Source organism: Platalea leucorodia (assembly GCF_965183815.1).
Source record: "Platalea leucorodia genome assembly, chromosome: 3".
NCBI classification, from domain to species: domain Eukaryota; kingdom Metazoa; phylum Chordata; class Aves; order Pelecaniformes; family Threskiornithidae; genus Platalea; species Platalea leucorodia.
This window is the reverse complement of record NC_138825.1, coordinates 65,389,059-65,404,232: the sequence shown is the minus strand read 5'-3', so window position 1 is coordinate 65,404,232 and position 15,174 is coordinate 65,389,059. Positions and strand designations below refer to the sequence as shown.

At 40.2% G+C, this 15,174-nt stretch overlaps 1 protein-coding gene across 5 annotated transcripts; it reads left to right on the top strand.

Annotated features, from left to right (window-relative positions):
* The first annotated feature begins 370 nt into the window (after positions 1 to 370).
* Positions 371 to 14,897, top strand: TBPL1 (TATA-box binding protein like 1). Of its 5 annotated transcripts, XM_082306846.1 has the most exons (8): positions 1,103 to 1,224; positions 4,891 to 5,056; positions 6,915 to 7,101; positions 7,738 to 7,820; positions 8,735 to 8,798; positions 10,533 to 10,636; positions 10,739 to 10,833; positions 13,697 to 14,897. In XM_082306846.1, exons 3-8 carry the CDS (start codon positions 6,967 to 6,969, stop codon positions 13,765 to 13,767), a joined length of 552 nt encoding a protein of 183 aa, XP_082162972.1. In that variant the 5' UTR covers positions 1,103 to 1,224; positions 4,891 to 5,056; positions 6,915 to 6,966; the 3' UTR covers positions 13,768 to 14,897. The 5 variants fall into 5 exon arrangements, with proteins under 5 accessions (XP_082162971.1, XP_082162974.1, XP_082162972.1 ...); XM_082306845.1 differs by lacking the exons at positions 1,103 to 1,224; positions 4,891 to 5,056 and adding an exon at positions 371 to 507; XM_082306848.1 differs by lacking the exons at positions 1,103 to 1,224; positions 4,891 to 5,056 and adding an exon at positions 916 to 961.
* The last annotated feature ends 277 nt before the right edge of the window (positions 14,898 to 15,174 follow it).

The window sequence follows — 15,174 nt, the reverse complement described above, 5'->3', positions numbered from 1 at the left end:
TGAGAAGCAACAACGCGCCTCCCCAGGGCCGCTTCACGACGGGCGCCGTGGCGCAGCTGACGGTGAAGCCTCGCTGCGCCCGGCCTGGGGCGCTGAGCCAGCGCCAACACCACCCCAGGCGGCGGGCACTAGCGGGCCCCAGCGCCGGGGAGCGAGGGTAACCGGCCGCTTAGGCCACGGCAGAGCAGCCCGGAGCAGCCCGGAGCCGCCCGCCCGCCCGCCTCCCCCGCCCCGGGCGCTACCGCCGCCCTCTTCCCGCCGCGCCTCAGGGGGCGGCAGACGAAAGCGGAAGTACGCTGCTAGCGCGGCCCCCATTCCTCCCTCCTCGCCGCCGTGACTTCCGGCGGCCGCTCTAGCCGGCGCCGCGTCTATGCCCGCGGCGCTGGGGGATGTTTATTGTCGCGGGGAGTCGGCCCAGGACGCGGAACGCCGCCGGGCGCCAGCGGCGGGGCGCCTAGCAACCGGCACCCCGCGCCGCCCCGCCCCGCCCCGACCGCCGCCCGCACGGTAACGGCTGCCGCCCGCCGACGGGCCGCGCTCCCCCTCCTCCTCCTCCTCCTCGCCGCCGCCTCGGCGGGCCCGGCCCGAGGGGACCTGCGGCCCCTGCCCGGGGGGACCAGGCCCCGCCGGGGCGGCCGTTGGGCCCCCGCGTCCCGCTCCCCCCGTCCCTTCCCGGCTGAGGTGAGGGAGGCGGCGCGGGGCCTCCCCACCCCCCTCCCCCGCTCCTCGCCGCGGCCCTGCCGGCGCCTCCCGCCGCGGTGCCGTTCCCCCCTGGGGCGGGCGGTGCGCGGCTGGGCGCAGAGCGTCCTGCGGGGGCAACGGCCCGTTCCCCGGCAACCGGCGAGGCTTCCCCGAGGGGCGCCGGCTGCCCCGCGCCCCGGTCCCCGAAACAGCGTGCCCGGCCCCGGGGGCTTTGTAACGGCCGCGGCCCCCGCGGCGGCGGCGGCCGGCGCCGCTGCGGGTAAGGAAGCGCGGGCATCACCCGGCGCTGGCGAGCGGCGGAGGCCGGCGTGGGTAGGCCGCCCGCTGCCTGCGCTTTGTTTCTCCTGCGCTGGCCGGAGAAGTTTTCGGCTGGGGCTGAGGCGGGGGGGGGTTGGGGGGGGGGAGAATGCTTATTTGTGAAGCCGAGTGTTGTGGCACTGGTGCGTGTAGGGCTTTGAGCGAGATTCCCGGCTCTGTGAGAAGAAAGAGTGCTTGGATTTCCTCCGTCGAGACGTGCAAATGGTAAATGTTTGACTGGGAGGGGGATGAGAGACTTACCTGTCGTGTTAGAATATTTCATAACAGGAAAACAGATTTTTATTTTTCTTACAATGTTTAATCAAGTTGGAATGGCCACCTAACCTGTTTGTTCAGATTTTTATCATACTTGTGACAATTTTCCACATATCATAAAGACCTAAAGGATTGTTCTTAATGCCTGGCGTTCGACTATTGCTGGATCTTGTAAGGGAAAGACGACACAAAATTGGATGCAAGTGATTTTCACTTTAAATAGGAACGGATCTTTTTGATGAGAAAGAGTTGAGGAAAATGGCCTGTTATGACTTATTTAAGAATATGCTTCCTGGTCTTGTTCTATGAGCTGTTGGGCTTTCTTCCTGCAAGTGGATTTGTGTGGAAAGACCCCAGGTCCATGGGGATGCAGTAGGCTGATACAAGAGATTTGACAGCAGGATTGGGCATTTGTGTCCTACTTGCTTATGGTATAGCTGGTATCATCATTCTGTTCATTAATCTGATTTGACAAATCCCTACTTTGACGCTGGTTTTATGCATACTTGGAAATTTTCTCTTTCTCCAAAATATATTTGTTTTAGTTCTGCAGGAAATAGTCATGACTGTGCAAATCTTGAAAAGTGAAAAAGTGAAGTGAAAAGTGAAGCTTCAGGATGGCCTTTTGCTTTAGGGACAATTTAACTTGCCCCTGGAGACAACAGAAGCTAAAACCACACCTCTCTGGCTCTGTGACTGTAACTACAAAAGTTGTTTGGATCAGAGGATTTTCTCTACAGCCAGTAGTAGCTGTGTTGCTGTCAGTTCTGGGGAGTCATCTACCTACCACCGGAACTGTATCGTATCTAAGAATTCAAGCAGATTTCAGAGGTCTGTTGCCTCTGGCGTTTCATACGGACCTCTTTCCTGAGGGGCTGAACACAAATCTTAAAAAATGTACCTTCAGTGGAAGGAATGTAATCGACTCCCTCCTCGTTCCTGATGGGCTTTATTTTGTGTGTCCTCTCTTCTCATATGGAAACCTCATATGGAAATTCCTGTTAACTTCTTCAAAAATGGTTTTCAAGCAATAGTTTAATGAATGCCTACTGGCACAGTAGTGACAGCATCCCTTCAGCTGGGCTGTTGGAACTCTTTGTGGGGTCAGTCACTTGGTGAACTGCTTTGGAGCAACGTTAAAAATAACCAGTAGAAGTTGCTTATACTTACGCTGCTGGTTAAAAAGGTGTTTGTTAAACTGTTCTGACATTAATGTAACCATTGTTAAATGCCTCCCATCTACTTCTATAGCTCTGAGTTTCTTGGATCAAAGGTATCCAAAAGCTTAAAATAATACTTTGTTCATATACCCCATCCCAAGTGCCTTTCCTCTCTCTTTGATGATGATGGTGTGGTTGGTTTGGAACTTTTTGAAGACAGAGAACGCTGGCTTTTTTTAGATAGTAAGATTTCAGTGCAGGGTGTTTGTCTTCATGTGTGTTTATATAGTACCTAAAATAGTATGGCTGTGGTCCTAACTGGGGATGTATGGGTAATGCTTTGTTTAAGAACATGAGTGCTTATTCCTTCCTCCAAAGTGTTTCTTATTCTGCGAAGTTTCTCAGGTTTCAATGTAGAATATGTTACTTTACAGTGTCAAATATCCTTAAGTTAGCTTTTGTTGTTGTTTTTATGTTCATTATCATGCTTTACCTATCTACTTTTTTTTCCTTCCTCTTTTTTTTTTCTTCTTAGGGTAATATTCCAGAGGTATCCCTGAAATCTATGTTGAAAAGAAAGAACAAACTTTTAAAATTTCCTTGATAAAATAAAATATACAAACTTCTACAGAGATGTATTTAAGCTTCTCTGTCAGGGTAGATTGTGTTACACTAGTGCAAGAGAACTTGAAATCCAAGTTGGCTAGTTTCTTGTGCTGGAGAAAGCTGAATGAAGTACACAGTTTAAAAGAAATGCCGCACATATAGACAAGTAAATGATTTTATTTTCAGTTTTAGCCTATTATTAAATTAGCATTAACTGGTAAAATACAATTTTAGAAATGAGATTTAAGCTGCCAAAATTCTAAGGTTCAAATGAGAGAACCTTTGGGCAAAACTAATCAACAAAACCTAAGCTGAGCTCAATAAAATCAACTTAGTCATTTGCAAATCCAGAACTGGAAAGAACCAGATGTTTGGTTTCTACTCAGTCCCTCTGTTCCACAAGTGTAACTGCATAAATATGGAATAGTAACAGGCTTATATGTAAGGCTGTTGCTTGATCTCAAAATGTTTTTGTAAAAGCATGGGAGCATTATTTTCCCCATGCAGAAATTCAAGTTTTGGGAAATAACATAATGCGTCAGGGCTACGCAGCAGGGATACAGTAGTGTGTATCAATACCACACAAGACAAGAGAAAACTGGGAAAGAGGATGTTATTTAGGACTCCTCCGGGATATGTTTAAATGAGAATGTCTATCTTTCTTTCTGAGAACATGGTAACATCTTGAAGAAACATGTTCTTCATTTTTTTTTTCCATATAGTGCATGTATTATTATTTTTTTAAAACATTTAGCTTGCTTCTGTTCACATGGTTCCTATGAGTTCAGATTTCATTGAGACTTCCCAAAGAAAGGTAGCAGGATGTCGTTTCTCTAGATTTTTTTCTTTGTCTGCAGTACAGTGTGAGACATTAAAATGAACGCTTAAGGCAGAGGCTGTAATAGGTTATGCTCACTCACTTCTTGGACAAAAGTATCCAAGTCTAGAAACATTTTGGTTTACCCAATATTTCTAAACCACGCCTTGGAAGAGGTTAACACTGTATTTGTACACTAAATGGGAATGGGTGTATTCAAAATTGTTGACACTTAGATTCAGGTTCTTAAAGAACACGAGTAGCATTTAGCAGCAGTAAATAAAGAGTTTTCTCGATACAAATGAGAAAAACTTGGTAATTAATATTTGAAATGTTCAACATTTGAGTGAAAAGTTCAACAATGAAGTGCTTCTGTTAGATCAAGTAACATTAAAGTAGAATAAAAGCAGTTTTCAGTATTTTTACGCTGTATGCAGATACTGCTTCTATAACAAATTATGTCCCTTTTTAACTGAATGTCACAAAACATAGTCTAAAATATTAGCTGCAGCTCAAATTAAATTTCAGTTAAAAAGCTCTTCCCTAAATATCTGTTGTCCTGAACTTTCAGAACATGGCTAATGAAAATGGGGGCACATTACTGTAATGCTGTGTAATTTTTCTCCCATTAAAATCTATGCAAGTAGATTGTACTTCTAACCAAGGTACACCATAACTGCTGAAAACATCCTTACTGACAGCTCCACAGCATATTAATGTTCTTTTTTCCTGTAGATCCCCCTTTAATGATCTTTTCCTTTCAAGCTGTAATTTTCCTCTCTTTCAAACACTTTTTCCTTTGTCCTGAATGAGCACGTGTCTTTTCTCCCCAGATCTGTTTAAGACAAGCTGTCAGAGTTTTATGGGGACATTATCATGCAGTATTATGGTTTGCTGAGAGGTTAGCAGCCTTTCAAGGGTGCGGTGCATGATGGTGTTATTCTTTCAGAATGTAGAGATTGAGGATGCCAGTTGAAACTTGCTGATAATTGGGAGACACTCTGATTTGAGGTATCTGGTTTTCTTATACAGCAGTCATTCCTGGGTTCCAGTAGATGAACTCGGCGAGAGCCAGGATTTGGAGCCAGGGTGGAACACAAATGCCTCTGTGAAGATGCCACGGGTTCCAGCTCCTTGCTCTGTGCTGGCCCTGCCTGCATGCCATTCGAAATCTGCACATGTGCTATCTTTGGATCCGGTGCCATAAATTGCTAACCCAATCTGTAGTAGTCCATCAAAACCAGATGGGATAAGTCATTTCTAACTTTGAGGATTCATATAATTTTTGGTTTTTTAAAAAAAAAAAAAAAAAAAAGGATCTGGGAATACTAATTAGTTACTGTTTGTTCTCTTCTTCTTTGCCTGCTTTCCCCCCCACCTCCACACATAGCCTTTGGTTTTTCTGGTTTTCTCTTGCTGTTTCTTTGTCTCTTTTCTGTGTTATCACCCATGTCGGCTTTTCTTATGTTGGACAAGCCAACAATTACAGAATGTTTCTTTCAGCCAGGAACAGGCTGCACAGTAGAAGCAGCAACCACCACAGCAGTTGACCCAATACGTTACGCACATCTGCCTTGTAGTTTATTACTTCTGTATTGTCAGTGAGTTGTAGTCAAAGATGCACCTTGAGTGAGTTCTTGATTACAGACTATGGCATGATGTTTAGGAAGTCATAGTCAGATGAAAATGCTGATAATAACGTTAATTTTTAATCTTGAAAACTTCTGATATAGAACGTAAGGCCAAAACATTTAAAGCGGTAGAAATGCATTACAGTCTGTTACATATATCGTTGTTCCTGATGCATAATCTCCTGCTTCTTCCATGGCAATGACCATGTAGAGCATTTCATATATATAACTATTTTTATTTGATTTTGCTCTTTGCTTTCTGTTGTGTTCATTTTGGATGAAATACTACTAAAATTTTAGATGAATAGATCAAGATAATATTGCCTTTATCTCTTAGGCTATGCTCTACATAAGCTACTTCTCCTCGAGTAAAACTAAGATTTTTACATTCTTCTACGGAGAAGAATTCCTTAACGAACTACAGTATTTTGATATAAGTCCTTTTCACTATATAGCAATGTTCTTGCTCTTTTCCCCTCCCTTTTCCCCAAATACTTCACCTGAGATTTATTTGAGATGTCTGCTGTCTTGGCTTTGGTATGCTTAGAGAAGAGATGTCGGGCAGTCTCGGGCTGGGCTGCGCGGTAGCCCAGCTCCCTGTCTTACGATCCTCCTCCCCAGTTTGAGATATGTGTCACCGTCAATGTGCACGGGCAGACTGGACGCTTCCTGGCTGCCTTAGGTTTGCTGCGCGTGCACTGGGCAGAATCACTTGATTTTACGCTACATGGACAATACGTTCATTCTGTGCCGTTCCTGTGGGCAGTGCAGAAGGGGGTGAGAGGCCACTGCGGCTCAGCCCAGGCGGTCGCTGCCACCAGGACATTTTGTATAGTTCGTGTTATGCTGTTATATTGGGAGAGACGGGCCAAGAGTGCTGGGTGAAGATGGGAAAGCTGTGGTAGCAGGCTGTCTACAGGCTGCAGTTTGTGTGACCTGTGTTAGTTCAAAGTTATTCAACAGGCTCATCCATTCCAGCACAAACGTCAAGCTGTTCAGAATTATCAACTTCAGCAGGCAGAGAAGTGCATTTTCCTGAGGTGTCTAATGACATCCTCAAATGAGCTGAGGAAAGATTATCCACTGGAGCTATGGAAAAAGTTTCAGTAATCTGTACTGTGTCCTAACATAGTTGGTAGGAGTTGTAACATACTTAACTGACAAGTTTAAATATTTTATATATATATATATGTATGTATACACACTTTATTTCTGTTAAGTCTGGCAACATGGCTTCAAACAAGTAACCTCCTATTTTCTAGCATACAGGATGCAGACACCCTCCCTCCCCACACACGGTTAACTTAAATGAGTCAGAGCGTAGTCACTTCTGCTTCTTGTCTCATTTAAGGGACGGATGTATACAATGGCATTAATAGGCAATTTTCTACTCGTATGTTTAATTTTATCATTTTCCTTTCTCAGGATGTGATCTTCGTGGTGAGCTGGTGGGAAAACTGAGTTGTAAATCACCCCAATGGATGCGGACAGTGATGTTGCATTGGACATTTTAATCACAAATGTAGTGTGTGTTTTTAGAACAAGATGTCATTTAAACCTGAGAAAGATCGCATTAGAAGGAGCAAATGTGATATACAAGCGTGATGTTGGGGTAAGAGATTCAACATACCTCAATTATCTGTTCTTATGAATGTTCCTTAAGCTAAGCATTCTTGTGTCTGATATTTGTGTATGGCTGATAGAGAAAAACATAGTTTTATTTCTGTATTTCTGTCTTGATAGGCATTTAGTCTGTCATACAATAAATGTACAGTAAGGGGAGGGGATAAATACTGTCTCAGAAGACTGCAACTAGTGAGGTGAATGTTGGGTATAAGGTATGTGATGAGACCTCTTACACTTCAGGGTAATAACATTGATGGTTTTGTTAAGAAAATATATCCTGATAAGAAGTCAGCAATGTGGGAGTCACTATAATAAGAAAAAAAATTAGCACAATGCTCATGGCTTTCAGCTTTTTATCCAGAGGAAAATACCTTTATTTAATCTGTTTTGTGAACACTGAATCACTGGCTGAGATATTCCATGCTTATTTTGCTCTTCTCAGGAGCTGATTCTTTTTTTAATTACTGAAAGAGATGAAGGAACAGTTCAAGGCTATCAAAAATAAAGGAAGTATTATTAGTGTAACAGTTGATTTGTCTAATGGTTTGGTTTTGTTTTGTTTTTCAGTATGAAATTGAACTACCACTAATTCCCAATTCTTCCACTTTTATTTTCTTTTTAGAAAGTATTAATGAAGCTTAGGAAACCTAGGATTACGGCCACAATTTGGTCCTCAGGAAAAGTTATTTGCACAGGAGCCACAAGGTGAGTTCATGAAGATTCTTTCTCTAGTTGTAAATTCTTGTGTATTTTAAAATATAATGTTGGAAATGAAGAAGATGACAAGAGTCAGTACTTGCCAATGTTAGGATTCACTCACACCAGATCACATGTAGATCCTTGCCAAGCTATGTATTTGGGAGGAAGTTTTCTATGTGAAGTGTCTGCCTCAGACTGAGTTGAAATCTCAAGCAACATCAGTTCAGCCTTCTGGGAGAGCAGCAGGGAAAACTACTTTATGAAGAAAATCGTAGAGATTTCATTTGACAACTCTTTAGGAAGTCTATGTTTTTAGCCAGAACTTGAAACTTGGGAAGGGATGACCTTTTTTGAGGAATATCTCTTGCTATTTCACAAAAACGCACCTGAATTTCATCGAGTTATGCAGTGTTGAGGGACTGGAAAGAAGCAAAAGCAAGCTCTCAGTTCGGATACTTCTGAGACTCGCTAAACTCTTAACAGCTGAATTCCTTTAAGGTATGTCTGCATTGTGGATGAAGGTTAAGGTACAATAGTAAATTTGCATACTTTCTGTACATGATCTCTGTCTCAAAATGGAAGGTGATTGTTCAGGATGTTAACTCCAGACTACCCGTGATCATATTGTCTCTTAAGAGTATTTAGTGCCATGTATGATAAAAATACGTCTGCAACTTCAGCTGGAGCTAAGTGCCAAGATATTCTTCAAACAGGGCATCAGGAACTCCATTTGAATATCTAGGTAGTTAAAATGTAATACGTACAGTAGGATAAAATGAAGGCTGTCCATGTGATCATGGTTCATGCATTGCATGATTTAATGGTTCATTTTGTAGTCTGAGTAGCTATTGTGGTATGTGTGGGCACAAATATATGCTCTATTTCTGTTAATGCTAGATTCTTTTCTTTCTCCTTTATAGTGAAGAAGAAGCTAAATTTGGTGCCAGACGATTAGCTCGTAGTCTACAGAAACTAGGTTTTCAGGTAATTCTAATGAAAAAGGACTTGTATGACTCAAGCAATGCTGGTACTCCATTTTTTAGAAAGAAACAAAAATGAGGGAGCATAACAACTTAGCAGTAAGCATGTTTTCACTCAGATGCCCCTTTTCTGTCGGCATACATTTTCCAGATGCTGGTTAAAGAGAAACTGTTTTATTTTATCGATTTGAGTTTCGTTTGGCAGCTCAAAGTAGTGCTTCTTCACTGGCTAATGAACAACAAAATTTGTTTAATAAATGAACGACCCACAGATGTTTCTTGGGTAGAATTTACAATATCTTGAAAGATTTATTTGGAAGAAGTGCTGAAGAGTATAAACCTAGCTGTCATATCAACATACTTTTCCCTCGTTTCTGATGGAATAGCAGATATGTGTGCATTTTGTTAAGGGCAAGTTTGAGCCTCTTTAAGTGGGGAAAAAAAGTGCTTCTGCGCTGTCAGGTTGCGTAGTGGCAAATAAGCCAAATAAAATACTTAAGACATGAAAGCCCTCTTTCTTCTGGGTTTGGGTTAACATTACCAGTCAAAAACACCACTTGCGTTTCATAGTAAAGGTTGAAAACCACCAACATGAATGACTTAAAATGACACGTTTTAGTACTCCAAAACTTACTGGTAGTCAGTTGAGCTGTTTACCCCCAGTTTCAGTTCACGGACAGATAATTAAATAGAAACAGTGGCTGTCCTTTGGCAGGGAGAGGCTCCCTTTGATTGTAGTACATGAAGGCAGTGGTGACAGCCTATCCTGGTCATGCTGCATCAGACTCAAGCAGAAGTTAGACGCTCTTGCTGTTACAAATGCATACGTTAGCCTCAGCCTCTTAAAGTTGGAATGGAACACTAAATCAGTGAGAGAAACAGTGGTTCCAGGGTGGACGCACCCAAGTTTTATAACAAAGTGAGCAGTTTAAGTGGAATGTATTTTGAAGATTAAATTGATAGTTGACCTTTCATAAGGATAAGTTGCTTCTACTGGTAGTGTAATTCTAAAAAGTTTTGACTGAGGAACGGTCATTTTAAGTTTAGGCAATCTCAGAAAATGAACAAAAGTTTCTTCAGTGATATTGCCAACACTGACTTCTCAGCAGTGCATTTGTTTGCTTAGGAATTGTCTCTTGGCTATTTTATTGTCATCTAAAATGGCTGTGGTAAAGAAATAACTGAAAGCCAGTAGTTTGAGCTGGGTTTCAGAATGTAACGGAGTAGAAAAACAGCTTGCTGTACTGGCCACTGGGGATTTGAAACAAAACAATTTTCACTTTTTTCTTATTCTTAGCTTTAATAAAAATGGCGTATAGCAACAAGGCATTAAAGAAGTTTTCAAATAGCATAAGATTCTTGTAACAATGAAATTTAAGCTTTTTCTCCGCTTATTTTGATGTTCTATGAGCTATTTAATTTATTTTCAGTTTGGAGGTGCTTAGTACAGCAACATGAGTTGTTTCTATGTCTCGTTCTTAAACTGTACTATAACCATATAATACAACTGTGAAGTATCTAGTTCAACAGTTACTGTACCATAGAAGGATAAAGTAAGCGATTTGAGTCCATTAAGTACTGTTTAGATTCCTATTAGAAATGTATCAATCACAAGGTTTTAGTTTTGAAATCTCATAAAAATATTCTAATTAGCATTCTTCTAACTTTTTTGCAATCCATACATCTGCCTCACTGTAAACCGAATTTCTAATGTCTTTTTTTCCTCTCTTTTGAAAAGGTAATTTTCACAGATTTTAAAGTTGTGAATGTTTTAGCAGTGTGCAACATGCCCTTTGAGATCAGATTGCCAGAATTTACAAAGAATAACAGACCTCATGCGAGGTACGGTAGGATTTTAAAGAATTATAGTCTTGCTGTGTTTCTTAAGGTTTTATTTTTTCAGTTTTAGATCTATCTTTTTTTACCTTTTATTTTGTTTTCTAGTTATGAACCAGAACTTCATCCTGCCGTGTGTTACAGAATAAAAACTCTCAGAGCTACCTTACAGATTTTTTCCACAGGCAGTATCACAGTTACAGGTATTTTGATGTCAAAAATAAATATTTAACTTGTTGGGAATATTTAACTTTAGGACCAGTAGGTTTAGGGAAGGAAGACATTTAAAACAGTCAAAAGATATGTTGAAGGGATTTTGTTTCCCAGTGCTAGCACCTAGTATGTTTTTGAGTGAAACTGCCAGAAGAGTTGTAGAGAAAGTGTTATTATTGGTAGGCTCAAAAATTACTTTAAATGAATGTACGTAGTCTGATTTTTATAAAAACAGAAGTGAGAGAGGACTTGAGAATGAAGATATTTATTGTTTATGTAAATCTTTGAATTTTCTTCCTTCTTTTCATCTTGGTAGTGCTGTAAACTACACTGCATGTAGCATTAGCATCCCTTTCATAAATACATGTTTCCAAACTGGAGATTTATGGAAACGTATAGGATAGCATAGCATTTTGTCATAACTGAAGTTGACCAGTATTTGCAGTTCTTCAGACTTGTGCTCTCTTCTGTTAAAGCTCAACTGAGAGAGAACTGCCACCTGAATCACAGGCATCAGTGATTTTTCACCCGTGATCAGTGATGTGATTGTCCTGCGTCTTGGAGATGCCATGCCATGTTTTTTTCCTCTCCCTAATTTTCACTTTCCATTCTTTGTTATGCTTGCTTGTGCGGTGTCCACCACAAGTTTCCAGATACGAGAAGTCAGGTTTTCTAGAGAATACCTGTTAAAATGGTACAGAACCAAAAAATATCACTTTATATCACTTTAGTGGGAATTCTGTCTTGCAGTCGTTAGAGCTCAGCTCAGCTGCTGGTGTCAGAAGTTGGGTAGGGATTTTTATTTTCATACCTTAATTCCTTAGCCTAGGCTTTATGGGGAATGTTTCTCGCAAGATATCGGGAGAAGTGTTTTTTAAAGAAGACAAACTCCATCAGATTTGGTAATCTGAAAATATAGGGCTAAAAAGCATTTCAAGATTGCCATATATGTTCTGAACAGAGCAACTGGTGTAGCCAAAACTAGAAACTAAATTTAAAATAAGTAAGAAGCTCAAGTAGCACTGCAGTAATAAAAGGCTCTCAGCGTGTCTTGTCAGCCTCCTAATGAGATTTAGCCTTTCTGCAAGATTATTATTACTCCATATATGGGACAAAATTCCAGAATTGTCCTTTCAAATATGAAGGCAAGTATGGTAAACATCGAAGTTTTACTTCCTTCTGGTTTACTTGTTACAGTGAGTTTGAAATACCTCAGACCTGTGTTGGTTTTGAAGGCTTCTGTTTTTCCTAGGCCTTTCTTCTAGGGGAAAAAAAAGTTCACAGTCTTACACTTCTTGTTCTAAAAATGTTTTAAATTACTTTTCAACCTTACTGTACTCCCTCTCAAGTGTATTCAGATGAGGTTCCTTTTGACCATTCATGTTTCTGTAGTACTAGTACTTGTCATGCCACTAACTCAAAGAATTTTATTTGAGATACATAATTAGAAACGTTATAAAAACAACCCCACCTTCCTAGTTTTTTTTAATGGGACAAGGATAAAAAAATTTAGAGTTACATTGAGAAAAGAAAAAGAACTGATATGTAATAGGAAGTAGTATTAATTTTTCTTCCTCCAAAATGAGCGATGATTTGTTTTTGGGTTTGTTTTGTTTTGTTTTTTCTTCTCTTATACTCCCTGCAATGATGATCCAGTTTTTACATCTCCTCAACCGTACAGGGAGTAGCAGTTTTTTACAAGAATTATTTGCCTACTTGTACTCTTGCTTTCTGAAGGCTTTCTCTAGAACTTGCATTTCTATAATAGCAGGTAAATTCAAGGAAGGTGCAGTATCTGCCAGAAGGCAGGTACCTTTCAGCAGGCTTGTTTTAGGTGAGTGCTTAACTCAACTTGACAAGTTTGAAAATACAGTAAGGATCCTATTCCATTCCATTTTCTTTCTGACTGTGTAAATTAAAACAATATTTCCAGAATTACTTAAGTAATTTATAACTTAGTTATTTATGATTTTTGGGAACCATTTTGAACAGTTCTCTATGCTTGGAAGAAACTTTTGAAGTTTAAGTGAGGTAAAAAAACCCTGAGTTCACAGGCATCAAAGCATGTGAGAAATTGCTGGTTTCATTTATCTGCATCACCAAACTTCCAGGATGAATTTCTTCTGGCATGTTACTGCTCACTTATTTGCAATCTTAATTCTTCATTGCGTAAAATGGTCTAGCACCATTAGAAAGCATCACTAGTTCATTCTCCCTTTTCTTTTCTCAAATGCTCATAGATCGTGTTAGATAATCTTCATCCTGAGACAATAACCATTCCCTGGCTTGCAGGTTTTGTCCTGAGATCAGTGGTGGAGCTATTTGCAAAATCCAGACTAGAAAGTAATAATCCGTAATTTTCAAACATAAGATCATACCTGGATTAAATCCAGAATTTTTTAGCAGTAGTTTTTATTGGTAGGTTTTTAAAAGAATAGATAAAAGTGGCTAGGCTTTGAGTAATACCAATTCCTAGAAGATGAGCATAAGTAAAAGTATTTCGTTTACCTCTGACACTCTGCCTCTGCTGCCTTCTCTGGGCTGACTGTTTAAGACAGTAAATCGAAAAGCACCCAAGTTGTTATGAAATTAAAATGATGGTATTATTTATTGACCAGTGTAGAACATCTTGCAGATTTCATGTGGCAGTCTTTTCTTGTAAGTAGAAGTGATCAGAGGAACACTTTCTTAAGTTGGGAGGAATGGGGGGGAAATTATTTTTGTCTACAGTATAAAGTTGTGGTAGCTACAAATATTAAGGTTATTTTAAAGATACTATTGTTGTTTTAATTTCTGATTCCCTGATTTTTCTCTTCCTACTCTTTTTTTGGTTTTGTTTTTAATATGTCTCAGGGCCAAACGTAAAGGCTGTTGCCAGTGCTGTGGAACAGATTTACCCATTCGTGTTTGAAAGCAGGAAATAAATTTTCTAATTCACCACTTGATGGTTAGGTTCCCTAACCAAGCACCTTTAAAGACTGCTGCACATTGGACTAAAAGCAAAAAGGAAAACTGGACCAACCATAGCAGAGGAATACAGACTCTTTTACTTGCTCATGGCCACAGTATAAACTCCAGTTCTTTTGGATTTTACTCTTAACAGTGCTGTATTGTAAAAACGGAAGTTTACAAGATATGAAATTGCTGCTTTTAAAAAGACATTCTATTTATTTTTGCAGTAATTTCTGTGTATTCATAAGCAAAGCTGTCACGATGTGCACTACCTTTAAAACTTTTTTTTTTTAGTTTGAGCTTGTGTTTTATTTGTGAATAGTCTTTTACATTTTTGTATGCTGAATATTGGGCACCAAAGAAGCTGTAAAAGTTATCTTTTTCACCTTATGAATGTGCACAAATAAAAGTTTGGAAAATATTTCTCTTCATACCTGTTCTGTTATATTCCTTTCCCTTTTTCTATTACAGTTAAAATTGTATAGTTGCGAATTAATTTGAAACAATGTAAGAATAGTCTTTTGCTGATACCTTCTGTTTCTACTTGTAGTATGTGTAAAACTTTGTGCGTGGGTTAGATTGAAATCTATAGTAGTTACGTATGTTTATCCGAGGATGAAATTTGGTTTGTTCCCAGTTTTCTTAACTACATGCCAGACTTCGAGTATTTTCTTGCTGTTACCTGAAGAGAAGACATTTCTAAATATAAAGATCTACAGCAAGTGGTTTCCTATAGATGATGAGGAAATCTTATCAACTAAAGAAGCTGCTGTAGGAAAACCAACTGCCTTGTCCACCTACTGGATGCAAAAGGAGAAAAGTTACTATGTGAGCTTCGGTTTTCAGGAAAGTCGTGTTGTGCTTCAACTCGAGAAGACGGTGTGGTCACGCTAATCCAGCCCCAGCTTATTGCTGAATGATTAATACAGACCTTTTCTACGCTCTTCTTACTGTATAATATTCTCATGACAGGAGCTGCCAACAAGCAATGAAGCTTGATTCTGGCATGTGTTATTATTGGTATTAATCTTGGACTTGGAAGCCAGTAGATGTTTCTCTCAATAAGTGCACATTTGAAGCAGAAGAGAGGTGAATGCTTAAAAGTAACTGCAAATGCTACTTTTAAAAAGATACAATAAATATGTATAAATATATGTATGTCTTTTTTCCCTATCTCACTGAAGAGAAATGTAACACTACTGTTGTGTGCTGCAGGTAATATACAGTCTTAGCAGGTGCTAAAAACAGTAAACCATGAGTTGTTACTGCACCAGAAGTCACAGTTGCAAACGAAAGGTGGAAGAAGATCCTGAAGAAGCAACTGCCTAGCATAATGTACTTAATCTGTCTGAGGGGATGGTATAGAAGTTGGGGTTGTC